Source organism: Nerophis ophidion, linkage group LG28, assembly GCF_033978795.1.
Source record: "Nerophis ophidion isolate RoL-2023_Sa linkage group LG28, RoL_Noph_v1.0, whole genome shotgun sequence".
Taxonomy (NCBI): Eukaryota; Metazoa; Chordata; class Actinopteri; order Syngnathiformes; family Syngnathidae; genus Nerophis; species Nerophis ophidion.
Window position 1 is genome coordinate 19434270 of NC_084638.1, and position 15321 is coordinate 19449590.

Genomic DNA, 15321 nt, shown 5'->3' on the forward strand with positions numbered 1-15321 from the left:
TCCTGAACTATTACTGCTACTGGTTGCCGAATATAAATGAAGCAAGCTCAGACGTTTGCAGCAAACTAATAATCCATGTCCAGAATTGTGTTCATGTTTTACAAAAATATTTATTATCATAAAGTCACGTTATAAAACTCATTTTGTAACAAATACTAGCCTGGCACAGTCAAAAACTGTTGAGCCTCCACTCAGCAACACCTGAGCAGGATCCCAGCTTCTCCCTAAGTAGACTGGCACTTGGCTTTGAGCCAACCCCTTCAGTGACGTCATGAATTTGACAGACAAAAAGAGAATATGGCTCTAACAACTGTCATCTAGTGTATTGGACTTGCAACTGTAAATAAACTTTCTTGTAAATGATGATATGATAATAATTAAACAAGATGTAACAAAAGGACAACCGTTATCATTACAGTACCATTTTAAATGTTGCAATAAAAATTGAGATTTATTATCACAAACAATATTATTACCACACACAAAAGCACCAAAAAGTCAGAACATTGAGAACAGGTATCAATTTCAGGGTACCGTAATCTGTGCCGTATCGGTTGAAAAGTGAACGGTACCCATCCCTGCCAGCAAGTGTTGTTGTACTGGAAACTAATTTACAATTAGTTACAATTAATTTTCATCACACACAATACTCCACTATGGAATTGTTGTTATATTAAATGAGAAACAAATCCATCTTTGTACAGCAATGGTTTGAAAAAGGCATTTGGTCGCTGATGCACTTATTGAGTGATAAAAGTATTTTATTATTTGAAGACATCATTAAGTACGACCTGCAAATAGAAAAATATACAAAACAATATATATAAAGGCTTTCGTTCAAAATACTTTAATTACAGCATTTTATGTTTTTCAATTATTTACTATTTCTTCTTTACTGTATTTTCTGTGGAACAAAAACAATAGCCGTAACTTGAAAGCTTCCATTCTTCCAAACACAAAGGAGTTCATTTAATAAAAAAAGACAGAATTGACTACTAGAATTTATTTTTAGGATGTTTTGCAATTGAAGACAACACGTTTTCGTTCTGTGATAGGGAAACAAAATAAACAGTTTATTTTATGAATGTATGTACAGTAAATCTCTGTGGGATGATGTACAATATTGGCTTTTGCCTGACACTCTGAACTGTGATTGCATACTAATGTACGTACTTGACTGAAAAAAGCAATCATATATTTAGAAACATATTAAACAGATTGTTACACAAACAACAATGTCCCACATGTTATATGTGCTGATGTTGTTACAAAGTTAAAATGAAAGTGTGGACAGTTTATTTCAAATCTCAAGGGACGGCGTGGCGCAGTGGGATAGTGGCCGTGCGCAACCCGAGGGTCACTGGTTCAAATCCCACCAAGTACCAACCTCGTCACGTCCGTTGTGTCCTGAGCAAGACACTTCACCCTTGCTCCTGATGGGTGCTGGTTGGCGCCTTGCATGGCAGCTCCCTCCATCAGTGTGTGAATGTGTGTGTGAATGGGTAAATGTGGAAGTAGTGTCAAAGCGCTTTGAGTACCTTGAAGGTAGAAAAGCGCTGAACAAGTACAACCCATTTATCATTTATAAATCCTGCAGTTTCATTTGCTGCTGCTGCTCTCACCAGCACACTTGTGTTTTATTACACTTGTACTTATAAGAGAATCTTTCACCACACACACTGCAACTCAACACTTTCTCTCTTGTTTCTTCTCATGTGTCTTACAAGGTATGATCGTTCACAAAAGCTTCTGTTGCAGATTGAGCAGGAATGTGATTTTTCACCAGTGTGTGTTCTCATGTGTCTTTTCAAAAAATGACTTTTTGTAAAACATTTACCACAAGTTGAACAAGAAAAAGTTTTTTCTCCATTGTGTGTTCTCATGTGTCTTTTCAAATGTTGACTTTGTGTAAAACCTTTACCACAAGTTGAACAGGAAAAAGGTCTTTCTCCAGTGTGCGTTCTCATGTGTCTTTTCACATTCTGACTTTCTGTAAAACTTTTACCGCAGGTTGAACAGGAAAAATGTTTTTCACTAGTGTGTGTTCTCATGTGTACTTTCAAATAGTGACTTTGTGTAAAATCTTTACCACAGATTGAACAGGAAAATGTTTTTTCACCAGTGTGTGTTCTCATGTGTACGTTCAAATTGTGACATACACTAAAACGTTTACCACAGATTGAACAGATGAAAGGTTTTTCACCAGTGTGTATTCTTATGTGTACTTTCAGCTTACTATGGTATTTGAAGGTTTTGTCACAGTGAGAACACTTGAAGTGAGTGTTGTCAGTGTGACATATCTTATCATCTTTAGAGTCTTCATCATCAGTGTCAGGAGAGTGTGACGTTGTGTCCTCACTATCTGATAGTGGAGCTAAGAGCTTGTCTGCTTGTGATCCTCCACAGTGGTCTCCATCAGCTTCTGTTGTCATGTGTTGTGTTGAGCTGCTGCTTGGAGGCTCCGCCTCTCTCTTCTCCTCACTTTCACCTTTGACCTCATCATCTTCACTCTTCACAGGGACACCAGTCACTGGGAACTCCTCCAACCATTTAGGCTGACTGATGCGGTGTTCCTCCTCTTCCTCTTTAATGTGCGGCGGCTTTTTGTCCTCCGCTTCCTCTTTAAAGTAGGGGGTCAGTGGGTCCACCTCTTCCTCTTTAATGTGAGGGGTCAGCGGGTTCTCTTGCTCCTTAAAGTGAGGGGTCAGTGGGTCCTCCTCTTCCTTTTTGATGTGTAAGATCAGTGGGTTCTCCGCTTGCCCTTTAATGTGAAGGGTCAGTTTAACATTATGGGTCTGTGGCGTCTTGTCTTCCTCTTTAATGTGGGGGGGCTGTGGCTCTTCTCCTCCCTTTTTGATGTGTTGGGAATGTGGTACCTCTTCTCCCTCGTGTATGTGGGGGGACTGTGGTTCCTCCTCCTGCTCATGAGGAAGATGTTCTTCATCGAGGTCTGCGGGACAGGATAAAACAAACATTCTTTAGAAAAGTCCAGCTTTGCTCAGTCTCATGAGACATTGTCCTGCACCAAGATATGATCCCACAATCTCATCAGTTTCCCATCACAGCAGTCAGGGTACTTCCAGCTGACACATGAAGAAGACCTTCAGGGGAATGCCTTCCCAGGCCAACGTCCAATCCACCTTATTCATATAAAAACATCCTAAAAGTCATTCCTGCAATCCTTAATGGTAGACGCCATACATGAATGTGTGCTGTTCTCCCTCTGAATAAGTCATACACACACAGGAAATAATGTACCACATGCCAGCCTCTATGCAGTAGTACTGGTGATGAGCGCCCCGCGCTGGTGGACAATAATTACTGTGATTTTCACATTCATCTTCATCTGTTGTCTTTAACAGTAAGCAGCTAGGAGCAGAGGGGAAGAGATGTACGGCCGTTGCAGAAAAGTCACGTTCTGGGAGAAGGAAACAGTTGATAAAACATTTGAGCATTAAAACTTTGTTAAAACCTGCTAGCTTGGATCCTGTGAAGTGTTTGTCAGTGGGACCGCTAGGAAGCGACTTCCAAAGTCCCCTTTGAAATAAACTCATCTTAATCTTAAAGGCCTACTGAAACCCACTACTACCGAGCACGCAGTCTGATAGTTTATACATCAATGATGAAATATTAACATTGCAACACGTGCCAATATGGCCGGTTTAGTTTACTAAATTGCAATTATGAATTTCCCGCGAGGTATCCTGTTGAAAACGTTGTGGAATGATGATGCGTGCGCGTGATGCCACCAGTTGTAGCGGACATGTTCTCCCAGCACCGATCAAGGCTAAAAGTTTTCGTTTTTATTACATAAATACACAGTATTCTGGACTTCTGTGTTGCTGAATCTTTTGCAATTTGTTCAATTAATAATGGAGACTACAAAGAAGAAAGATGTTGATGGAAAGCGGTATATTGCAGCCGGCTGTAGCAACACAAACACAGCCGGTGTTTCTTTGTTTGTTGTGAAGCTTTAATATGGAACAGAGCGGTCAAGCGAACATGGTTCTCTACCACATGTCAACCGGCAGGTTTCAGTGAGAAAATAGTGGTAATAAGTCGGCTCTTACCGTAAACATGAGCGGAGCTTGTGTGGTTCCTTGTGCAGCTGTCAAAGAGGCAGCTGTGACTTTCTTGGCTTCTCCATGGCTTCTCTGAGAGACACTGGCGGTCACCACACCCCTCCGACTTTCAGGTATGACTATATATTCTCACTAAAACACTCGTAACACAATAAGCAGATAAGGAATTTTCCAGAATTATCCTAGTAAATATGTCTAATAACATCTGAATCGCTCCCACTGCCCTCTTCTTTTTTTCATTTTTATTTTTTAAATTTTTTTATTCAAGTCCTTCACTTTCACTATCCTCATCCACGAATCTTTCATCCTCACTCAAATTGTTGCTTTCTCGGTCCGAAACACTCTAGCTGCTGGTGGCCATGATTGTAAACAATGTGAAGATGTGAGGAGCTTTACAAGCAGTGACGTCACGCGCACATCTTCTGCTACTTCCGGTACAGGCACGGCTTTTTTATTAGCGACCAAAAGTTGCAAATTTATCGTCGAAATGATCAAGTATGACACATAGAATGGACCTACTATCCCTGTTTAAATAAGAAAATCTCATTTTAGTAGGCCTTTAATCAACTTGAAGAAAAGATGAGGCTGTTTACAGTGTAAATCTGTATTCCGTATTGTTGTCTCTGCTATGACACCATCTAGTGGTCGAGTTTGATCACTGTGAGGGCTGTGAATTGAGAGAATATTTCATTTTGCTTCGTTCCTTGAACCCGAAGTGTGGTTTCTTTGTTGTATCTCGCCAAACAACGCTTGTAAGTTTAACCTGAGATTTCCACTGGATGTGGAACGGCGGCCCCACGGCTACAGATTTGTTCCGTTTTTTTAGAATGGAATAGAATAGAATAGAAAGTACTTTACTGATCCCTGGGGGAAAGACAGCACCACAGTTCGCTCACAATAAACAATAATAATAATAAATAATATATAACATATTATATATATATATTATATATAATATATGAATAATATAAATATATTCTACATATATTCTACATTTAAGTGCAGTCAAGAAGGAACATATGCATTATACAGTCTCATGGCTGTCGGTATGAAGGACCTCCTGTGTCGTTCCATGTTACATTTAGGGAGTCTGAGCCTTCCACTGAACGTGCTCATTCTCTCCGCAAGGTCCGAGTGTAGTGGGTGGGAGGTGTTGTCCACAATGACTAGGAGTTTTGCTAGACTTGTCCTCTCTGACACCACCGCCAGAGAGTCCAGCTCCACTCCCACTACGTTACTGGCCTTTTCTACCAACTTGTCCAGTCTGTTTGCGTCCCTCACTCTTAGCCAGCTACCCCAGCAAGCCACGGCATACAAGAAGGCGCCCGCCACCACCGGCTCATAGAACACCTTCAACATCTTTGTACAGATGTTGAAGGATCCTAGACTCCTGAGGAAGTAGAGGCGGCTCTGTCCCTTCTTGCAGAGGACCTCAGCGTGTTTTGACCCATTCAGCTTGTTGTCCATGTGTACTCTCTCTCTAGGTCGTCCTCAGACAAGCCTTCCATCGTTGTTCTTTCCAGTCATCCCGATTCTCCAAACATTTGGCCAGTTCCTTGGTACTCTGAGCTCCTGCATCCTTCTTGAGTACGTCCACGTATGTTTGTGTGGGACGTCCTCTTGACCGATGCCCATGTGTTGGTTCCCACAGCACCAATTTGCTGGCTGGCAGCTCTTGATGTCTTTGGCAGTGTCCTGCAAGTCTCATTCTCCTTACAGCAATCTTCTCGCTCACCCTTGCTATTCCTTTGTAGAGGATTCTGTTGGTTACGTGCGCACTCTTGTCGATGTTAAGCACTGCACGCAGCATCATGGTGTAGCAACCATCCAGAGACCTCTCCAGGGTTGGCTTCAGGGTCCAGCATTCGCTACCATAGAGGAGAACGGACTCAACTGTCGCGTAGAAGAAGCTGTGCAGTCAAGAAGGTATTTATAATCCTCAACCATGTTCACAATCAGCCCCCTGATGGAAACAGGGGTCGCCGGAGTACTCCTCCTCCTTCCCAGGTCCACAACCAGCTCCTTGGTATTTGTCACATTGAGCTGGAGGTGGTTCTTTCCACACCATGTGACAAACTCCTCCACCTGTGCCCTGTATTCCTTGTCATCGCCATCCTCATTACACCCCACTATCGCAGAGTCATCAGAAAACTTCTGAAGGTGGCAGGACTCTGACTGATAGTGGAAATAGGTGGTGTAAATGGTGAAGAGGAAGGGGGAGAGAATTGTACCCTGCGGGGCCCCGGTGTTGCTGACCAGCCTGTCAGACACACAGTCCTGCAGTTGAACGTACTGTGGTCTGTCAGTCAGGTATTCTACAACCCAGGAAAACAAGGGGGCCTCCATCTGCATCTTCTCCAACTTCACACCCAGTAGCCCAGGCCATATAGTATAGTTTTGGTAGCCACCCACGCACTTCTGCTTTAGTTTTTGACCAAAATTGTTGCAGTTCAGTTAAATTTGTTGGTTTTCTGACGTAGACTTGTTTCTTCAGCATTGTCCACACGACTTTGGGAAGGCCGTTCTAAAACCTTGATTCTAGCCTGATTTAGACATTCCTTGACCACTTTTGACGTGTGTTTGGGGTGATTGTCCTGTTGAAACACCCAACTGCGCCCAAGACCCAACCTCCGGGCTGATGATTTTAGGTTGTCCTGAAGAATTTGGAGGTAATCCTCCTTTTTCATTGTCCCATTTAAAGCACCAGTTCCATTGGCTGAAAAACAGGCCCAGAGCATAATACTATCACCACCATCCTTGACAGTAGGCATGATGTTACTAGGATTAAAAGCCTCACCTTCCCTCCTCCAAACATATCGCTGTATTGTGGCCAAGGAGCTCCATTTTTTTTTCATCTGACCACAGAACTTTCTTCCAGAAGGTCTTATCTTTGTCCTTGTGATGTCAGATACAACAAAAATTGAGCTGTTTGGCCACAATACTGCGTTTGTTAGAAAGTTCCACAACTGTTCATGTTATCCCACCCTTGTGCTACAGCACTCATCTCAATGTGCAACATGTGAATGTTTGAAATGGAACTAAACATGATCTCTGAAAGGGGTACGCATTATTTTCAAAGCAGGGCCCCCATCCACATATAAAATACTAGAACATATCTGATGAAAAACAACATTATTTTGTTATTTTAATCATAAGTGGGCCATACCACCTATTAGGGTTGTACGATATACCGGTATTAGTATAGTACAGCTATACTAATGATATACTTTTCCGGAACGATACTGTCTTTGAAACGTACCGGTCTCGCACTGCCCCTCTCCCACGTAGAAGTCACGTCATTACATTGCTGGTTTACGAGCAGACGAGCATGTTCGGCGGCACACAATCACGGAGTACTTACAAGCAGACACAGTGTGTAGACAGAAAAAGGAGAACGGATGCATTTTGGCTAATAAACTAACAATAAAGGTGAAGTTATAACACTGAAACACCCTCAGGAAGAGGTGCTTTAAGATATGGCTAGGTATCTAGCGGCTAACATCCACCCGCTGTAGGCAGTGTTTTAGCTACTTCTGAATCACTAATCCTCGCCTCAACGGCGACAAATAAAGTATGTTTCTTACATGTACATTATCACTGGAGGACGAAGAACAGCGTCATTATACACCGTAGCTCACCGGCATCAAAATGTTAACAAACGCCACGTACCTAGTCAATACTACTACGATTACGTTGATATTTTTTGGCATCACAAAATCTTCTTTCTATTTAAAAAACTTATGTTTATAAACTCAGGAAATATGTCCCTGGACACATGAAGACTTTGAATATGACCAATGTATGATCCTGTAACTACTTGGTATCAGATTGATAACCACATTTGTGGTATCATCCAAAAACTAATGTAAAGTATCAAACAACAGAAGAATACTTGACTATTACAATTTACAGAAGTGTTGACAGAACATGTTAAAAGAGAAAATAAGCAGATATTAACAGTACATGAACAAGTAGATTAATAATCAATTTTTACAGTTTGTCCTTAATAATGTTGACAAAATAATAGGTAGATATATGACACAACATGTTACTGCATACGTCAGCAGACTAATTACTGATTGAAACATTGCTGGACAGCAGAGAAGTAACTAAATCCAAACAAACGTTGAATATATGTTTTAAAAATATCTGGCTTGTATCTTCAGTAGGGATGTTAAGCGCTGAGAATTTATCGATATGATACCCTAATTGATATTCCTTATTGATACCAGTATTTATCGGTACTACATGTAATTTGTGTAAATAAAAAAGTGAAAAAAAGGCTTTTTAAATAGCATTCCTATTAGCACAAGAGGTTGAACACCTCCAACATGATGTTCTGTAACATCTCAGAGCAGGGAAGTCTTTTATCAACAGCTGTTTATTTGAAGTCTTAAAGAAGTCAACTATGTGTGCAGTGCAAGTTGAAATGCAGTTATGTCATCTTCTTGTCAATAACACACACATCAAACTTTTGTTGCGTCCTTATTTGTCATTATTCAAAGCTGATTGTAATGTGTAGCAGCGGCAGCTGAACTCAATGTGACAACGTGTCATAGTTACCTCAGTCAGCTGGAATTAAAAATACAAATAGTTGCGTCGTTAGTCCAGAATCTTCACGGTCCTCATGGACAACATAATTAGGAACCAGGACTAAAAAAATGGTACTTGGTATACATCTCTTATCTTCACCACTAAACCTTTTAAATATGCTGACATACGTGGTGCTAAAGGTAAATAAACAGTAGCCATATTGAATGTTTGCCTTCATTTGACCACGTGAGTAAGAAGGACGGCCTCCAGGTCACATGGTTACATCCCAGCAATTACACTGTTGATGATTGATTTTTAAATGGTGGTGTTCAAAAGCAAATATATCTCCATCTTTAGTCATAAATGTGGCCCCCGGATGAACATGTGTCACAAACATTGTATTAGATGATATGTGGATGTTGTGCTTACTTGGACTGTGTTGAAGCTGTGAGGACTCAGGTGGTTTGTCTTCATGCTCTTCAGTCTTCACAGAAACAACAGTCAGTGGAAACTTGCTGAGATCAGCCTCCTCCTGCCTTACAGGACACTCTCCCTCCTCTTCTTCTTTAAAATAAGGGGGCTGTGGGTCCTCCTTGTCCCCTTTGAAATGTGAGGGCTGTGGATACTCTAAAGTCAAACTGTCCCCCTGCAGATGAGGGAGACATTCTTCTTGGTGTTCAATCAGCTGATGGATGTCTACAGGACACAAACAAAACACATTTTAACTACTACAGGACTGTCTCGAAAAATTAAAACATTGCGATAAAGTCCTTTTTTTTCTGTAATGCAACTAGAAATATGAAAATGTCATACATTCTGGATTAATTACTCACCAACTGAAATATTACAAGCCTTTTATTATTTTAATATTGCTAATTATGGCATACGGCTTAAGAAAACTCAAAAATCCTATCTCAAAAAATTTGAATATTTCCTCAGAGCAAGTAAAAAAAAAAGATTGATAACAGCAAAACAAAATTAAACATTTAAAAATGTCAATTAATGGACTCAGTACTTGGTTGGGAATCCTTTTGCACGGATTACTGCATCAATGTGGCGTGGCATGGAGGCAATCAGCCTGTGGCACTGCTGAGGTGTTATGGATGCCCACGATGCTTCAATAGCGGCCTTTAGCTCATTTGCATTATTGAGTCTGGTGTCTTTCAGCTTCTTCTTCACAATACCCCACAAATTCTCTATGGGGTTCAGGTCAGGGGAGCTGGCAGGCCAATCGAGGACAGTAATGCCATGATCAGTAAACCAGTTACTGGTGGTTTTGGCACTGTGGGCAGGTGCCAGATAATGCTGGAAAATTAAATCATCATCTCCATAGAGCTTTTCAACAGATGGAAGCATGTAGGGCTCTAAAATCTCTTGGTACACAGCTCAATTAACTGTGGACTTGATGAAAGACAGTGGACCAACACCAGCAGCTGACATGGCTCTTCAAACCATTGCTGACTGTGGGAACTTCACACTGGATTTCAAGCAACTTGGATTTTGCTCCTCTCCAGCCTCTAGCGCCTTGACTTCCAAATGAAATACAAAACTTGCTTTCGTCTGAAAACAGGACTGTGGACCACTCTGCAACTGTCCAGTGCTTCTTTTCCATAGCCCAAGTCAGACGCTTCTTCCAATGAAGTGAGTTCAGGAGTGGCTTAACCATGGGAATATGGCTATTGTAGCTGTATCTGTTGAAAAGCTCTATGGAGATGATGAATGAGAAGCAGCGTTGGCCACGCCCGAGAATATTTTTGATGGTGATTTAACCCCCAATTCCAACTTTTGATGCTGAGTGCCAAGTAAACGATAAATGATAAATGGGTTGTACTTGTATAGCGCTTTTCTACCTTCAAGGTACTCAAAGCGCTTTGACACTACTTCCACATTTACCCATTCACACACACATTCACACACTGATGGAGGGAGCTGCCATGCAAGGCGCCAACCAGCACCCATCAGGAGCAAGGGTGAAGTGTCTTGCTCAGGACACAACGGACGTGACGAGGTTGGTACTAGGTGGGATTTGAACCAGGGCCCCTCGGGTTGCGCACGGCCACTCTCCCACTGCGCCACGCCGTCCCTAAGTAGGGAAGTAATGGGTCACGTTTTTATAGTCTTTGGTATGACTCAGTCAGGGTTTGAACTCACAACCTACCGATCTCAAGGCGGACACTCTAACCACTAGGCCACTGAGTAGGTCAGTGTAGTAGGTGTTGTAGTAGGTTAATGGCTGCACCAATCTGAAGGAAATAGCAGGTCAGTATAGTTTTGACACACATATATAACTTGTCAAACCTGCCAGCTAGCAGGCAAGGTTTACAGTGTCAGTTACCATGGTAACTGACTGTAGCTGTTTCTGAGAGTTTTCATACTTTAAATATGTTTCATAAATAAATAAATATTAATAAATAAGTTAATGATGCAGAGTTATAAAATATTATCAGAAAATGTGTGATTGTAAAATATCCTGAGCAAAATGTAAATGTATTGTGTTAATTGTGTTGCAAAGCGGAACGATTGTTGTGATGTTGCGAACACACGGACCGTAGACAAAGTAGAACATGCAAGAGGGGAGGGTGCTTGAGCACGTTGTCTTCAGCTCCTAAAAAGATTTGAGTGTATTCGATAATTTGTATAAAACTTCAAGCAACTGATTATTAGAACCTCTTTTCGTTACAAGCAGCCAACGAGGTATTGTATTTTTTGTAATTAAATTTATTTCTGCCTCACAATACGAAGGTCCTGCAGTCCTGGGTTCAAATCCAGGCTCTGGATCTTTCTGTGTGGAGTTTGCATGTTCTCCCCGTGAATGCGTGGGTTCCCTCCGGGTACTCCGGCTTCCTCCCACCTCCAAAGACATGCACCTGGGGATTGGCAACACTAAATTGGCCCTAGTGTGTGAATGTAAGTGTGAATGTTGTCTGTCTATCTGTGTTGGCCCTGCGATGAGGTGGCGACTTGTCCAGGGTGTACCCCGCCTTCCGCCCGATTGTAGCTGAGATAGGCGCCAGCGCCCCCCGCGACCCCGAAAGGGAATAAGCGGTAGAAAATGGATGTATGGATGGGTGTTTATTGATGTAAATTCAAAGACTGATGTACTGTATTGTACTGCATTTGTAAGTTCTCACGGCGTTGGTGTTGGCGTTGGTGTGGAGGCGTGTCGGCGTGGATGGTGTATACAGCAAGAAGGAGTCAATAAACGCCCGTTTTACAAAAAATAACTTCCCTGTATTGCCGTGTATTGAAAGGAGCTACACTGACTCTGACATTGTCTTACCTATCTTATTTTTGGAGGTAAAACTCTCGAGCTTTACATACTCAGGACTTTGCACTTAAAGGCCTACTGAAACCCACTACTACCGACCACGCAGTCTGATAGTTTATATATCAAAGATGAAATGTTTAGTTTACTAAATTGCAATTTTTAATTTCCCGCGAAGTATCCTGTTGAAAATGTTGTGGAATGATGACGCGTATTATGGCGCGTGTGCGTGACATCACTGGTTGTAGCCGACATGTTCTTCCAGCACCGATCACATCCAAAAGTAGTCTGTTTTTATCACATAATTACACAGTATTATGGACATCTGTGTTGCTGAATCTTTTGCAGTTTGTTCAATTAATAATGGAGACTACAAAGAAGAAAGATGTTGGTGGAAAACGGTGTATTGTAGCCGGCTGTAGCAACACAAACAAAGCCGGTGTTTCTTTGTTTACATTTCCTAAAGATGACGGTGAAGCCTTAATATGGAACAGAGCGGTCAAGCGAACATGGTTCTCTACCACATGTCAACCTGCAGGTTTTGGTGAGAAAGTTGTGGTAATAAGTCGGCTCTTACCGTAAACATGAGCGGAGCTTGTGTCGTTCCTCCTGCAGCTGTCAAAGAGGCAGCTGCGACTCTCTTGGCTCCTCCGTGGCTTCCCTCAGAGACCACACCCCTCCGACTTTCAGGTATGACTATGTAATCTCACTAAAACACTAGTAACACAATAAGCAGATAAGGGATTTTCCAGAATTATCCTAGTAAATGTGTTTAATAACATCTGAATCGCACTCACTGCCCTCGTCTTTTTTTTTCTTCTAGTCCTTCACTCTCACTATCCTCATCCACGAATCTTTCATCCATGCTCAAATTAATGGGGAAACTGTCGCTTTCTCGGTCCGGATCGCTCCAGCTGCTGGTGGCCATGATTGTAAACAATCTGCGGATGTGAGGACCTCTACAACCAGTGATGTCACGCGCACATCGTCTGCTACTTCCGGTACAGGCAAGGCTTTTTTATTAGCGACAAATAGTTGCGAACTTTATCGTCGATGTTCTCTACTAAATCCTTTCAGCAAAAATATGGCAATATCATGAAATGATCAAGTATGACACATAGAAAGGACCTGCTATCCCCGTTTAAATAAGAAAATCTCATTTCAGTAGGCCTTTAACCTGCTCTCTGGAATATTCCCCCGGTGACTGTGTGAGTTTTGTGTAAACATGTTGATACACATTGTTACAAACTGAGAGGAACATCATCCTCTCATAAATATTGTGTGTCTGAAACTGTCTCGTTTTTATGAACAATGTAAAACAATCAGTGCATCATCCTCACATGACAATTCATATTTCTGTAGACAATATATTCAAGAATAGTGTTAATAATTAAATATAAAGTTAGTAAAGATGTGAGAGTAAGAAGTAAACAAACCTGTTCTGTGTAACACAACTTGATGTTTTTGATGTCGTCGCTTCTTCTCCTCTTTTGTTGGACAAAGTTCCTCCTCGTACTTTGCTATCGTTCTTTCGCACATTTTCACACAATCACAACACTTTACACTCACACTTGATCTCTGCTTAGCGATGTGTTTTGATCACTTCCGCCTCTCTTTGTTAGCAGCTAACAAGCTAAGCTAACTAGCAGGCTAAGCTTGCTCGAGAAGCATCAAAGTGCGCTCAGACTAATACAACCGGATGCAAACAGTTATTAACAATGTTTACTATATTTAATAGAGTCTAATAAAGGACATATATGTGTACATGGAGGCACAGATTAGGAACACTGAACACCGCCACACGCCATCTTGCTTTATCCCCGCCGTGTTTGGTTCGCGCGCAGTGTTGTCAGATCTCGCGAGAGAAACAAGTAACCAGATCTTTTCCAAATCTCACGAGAGAAAAAAGTAAAACCAGCTTTCCACCCCCAGTAAAACTATTTTACGATGCACTAATTATCCATTCATCCATTTTCTACCACTTATTCCCTTTGGAATGTCTTTTCCACCTCCTATTCCCTTTGGAATAAGTGGTGGAAAAGACATAAAACTTATTTCCGTAAAAATATCCAAATATTTAACAATGTATTGAAACAACAGTAGTATAAGGAAAGAAAAAAACAAACAAAATAAATATCACACTCATATTATGTTTTGTCTTTGATGTTATTAGTTTTTATAATGTATTTTACAATGTACAATATATAAACACACACACACACACACACACACACACACACACACACACACACACACACACACACACACACACACAATGACAGAATTTAACAAAAAATATTCGGTTTACATTTTCCTAGTAGACATAACAGTTTGACAGCATTTTTCAATGGAACATTCTGGAGAAACATCCTGGATAAATTTGGATAGAAGTGACTTACAAAGGTAAACCTTTTGAATGATTTCACTTCATTTATGATTATTTATCTCTTATGCTCAGTCTATTTATTCCCAAATTAATTTGAGGGAAGTTGTCACCGCCTGCTGCCACCTTGTGGTTTGTATTGTCAGTTTTCCTCTTTTGGTGCAGTTGACCTTGTTCTTACATTTCTCCTTCCTCCTAGAGTCCCTGTGTTGCCCTTGTGGGCGGAGTTATGGGACGTGCACAGCTGCTTCCAATTGACCCTGGTGCTACTTAAGCAGCACCTTGACAGCTGGATGGCACTCGGCGATTCCACTCCACGTCAGTTGATTCCATGCTTTGAGTATTTTGCTACCTTGGCCATTCCCAGTGCCATCCATCTTGGTGTTGTTTTGTAGTGTGCACGTCTTGTAACTCCAAACCAAGTTGAGTTTATTTTTGTTTGTAAGTAGCTTTTGTTTTTTGCACATTTGTTTCTCTCTTTCGCACCATCGCTTTTTGTTATCTCCAGTTTGGATTGTTTTCGTCAGTAGATTTCCGGAGTAAAAGAAGCATTTTACTTAACGTCCTGCACATTATTGGGTTCCTCTTTATTGTGTTGAACAGCACTCTGACAGGAGTTTCTCCAAAACGCAACACCCTTTGGCGGACAAGTTTGTGATTAAAGGCTGTACATATAAAATGAAGGGGGACAAATGGTAGAAAAAAATGGATGGACGTACATTATTGACTTTTCCCTAACATTCAAAATGTCCCCAAGTTTTCTGTAATTGATAATGTTTGAGGGATTCTAAAAGAGGGAAACAAACATGAACAACTTCAAAAAACAATTGTCATGTAGTTTTTTAATAAAAAAATGTAGATTATTAAAAACAAAATTATCTTTCATAACCTTCCACATATAATGTTGCCATTTTCTCTAATCTACATATTGCATAAAGGCCACATACATATAAAACAACATTCACATTACAAAAGAGAGTAATAAGGGTAATTAAAGGAATGGATTATTGAGACCCAGCAAATTATTCATAAAGTCACACATTTTAAAAGTAAATGAT

General features: G+C 41.0%; 1 protein-coding gene across 2 annotated transcripts; it reads right to left on the reverse strand.

Annotated features, from left to right (window-relative positions):
* Positions 1-458: 458 nt before the first annotated feature.
* Positions 459-13708, reverse strand: LOC133545412 (oocyte zinc finger protein XlCOF8.4-like). 2 transcript variants are annotated; one of them, XM_061890980.1, is made up of 3 exons: positions 13317-13708; positions 9045-9311; positions 459-2950 (listed from the first exon to the last, which is right to left on the reverse strand). In XM_061890980.1, exons 1-3 carry the CDS (start codon positions 13417-13419, stop codon positions 1668-1670), a joined length of 1653 nt encoding a protein of 550 aa, XP_061746964.1. In that variant the 5' UTR covers positions 13420-13708; the 3' UTR covers positions 459-1667. The 2 variants fall into 2 exon arrangements, with proteins under 2 accessions (XP_061746964.1, XP_061746965.1); XM_061890981.1 differs by lacking the exon at positions 459-2950 and adding an exon at positions 2963-3418.
* Between the last annotated feature and the right edge of the window lie 1613 nt (positions 13709-15321).

Bases quoted from the DNA above. Each gene is read 5' to 3' on its own strand.
- LOC133545412 (XM_061890980.1), bottom strand. From the start codon at position 13,419: ATGTGCGAAAGAACGATAGCAAAGTACGAGGAGGAACTTTGTCCAACA. The intron at 9,312-13,316 runs GTTTGTTTACTT...TGTGTCCTGTAG, and splicing joins AGTTGTGTTACACAGAACAG to ACATCCATCAGCTGATTGAA. The intron at 2,951-9,044 runs GTAAGCACAACA...CCTGTCCCGCAG, and splicing joins ACAGCTTCAACACAGTCCAA to ACCTCGATGAAGAACATCTT.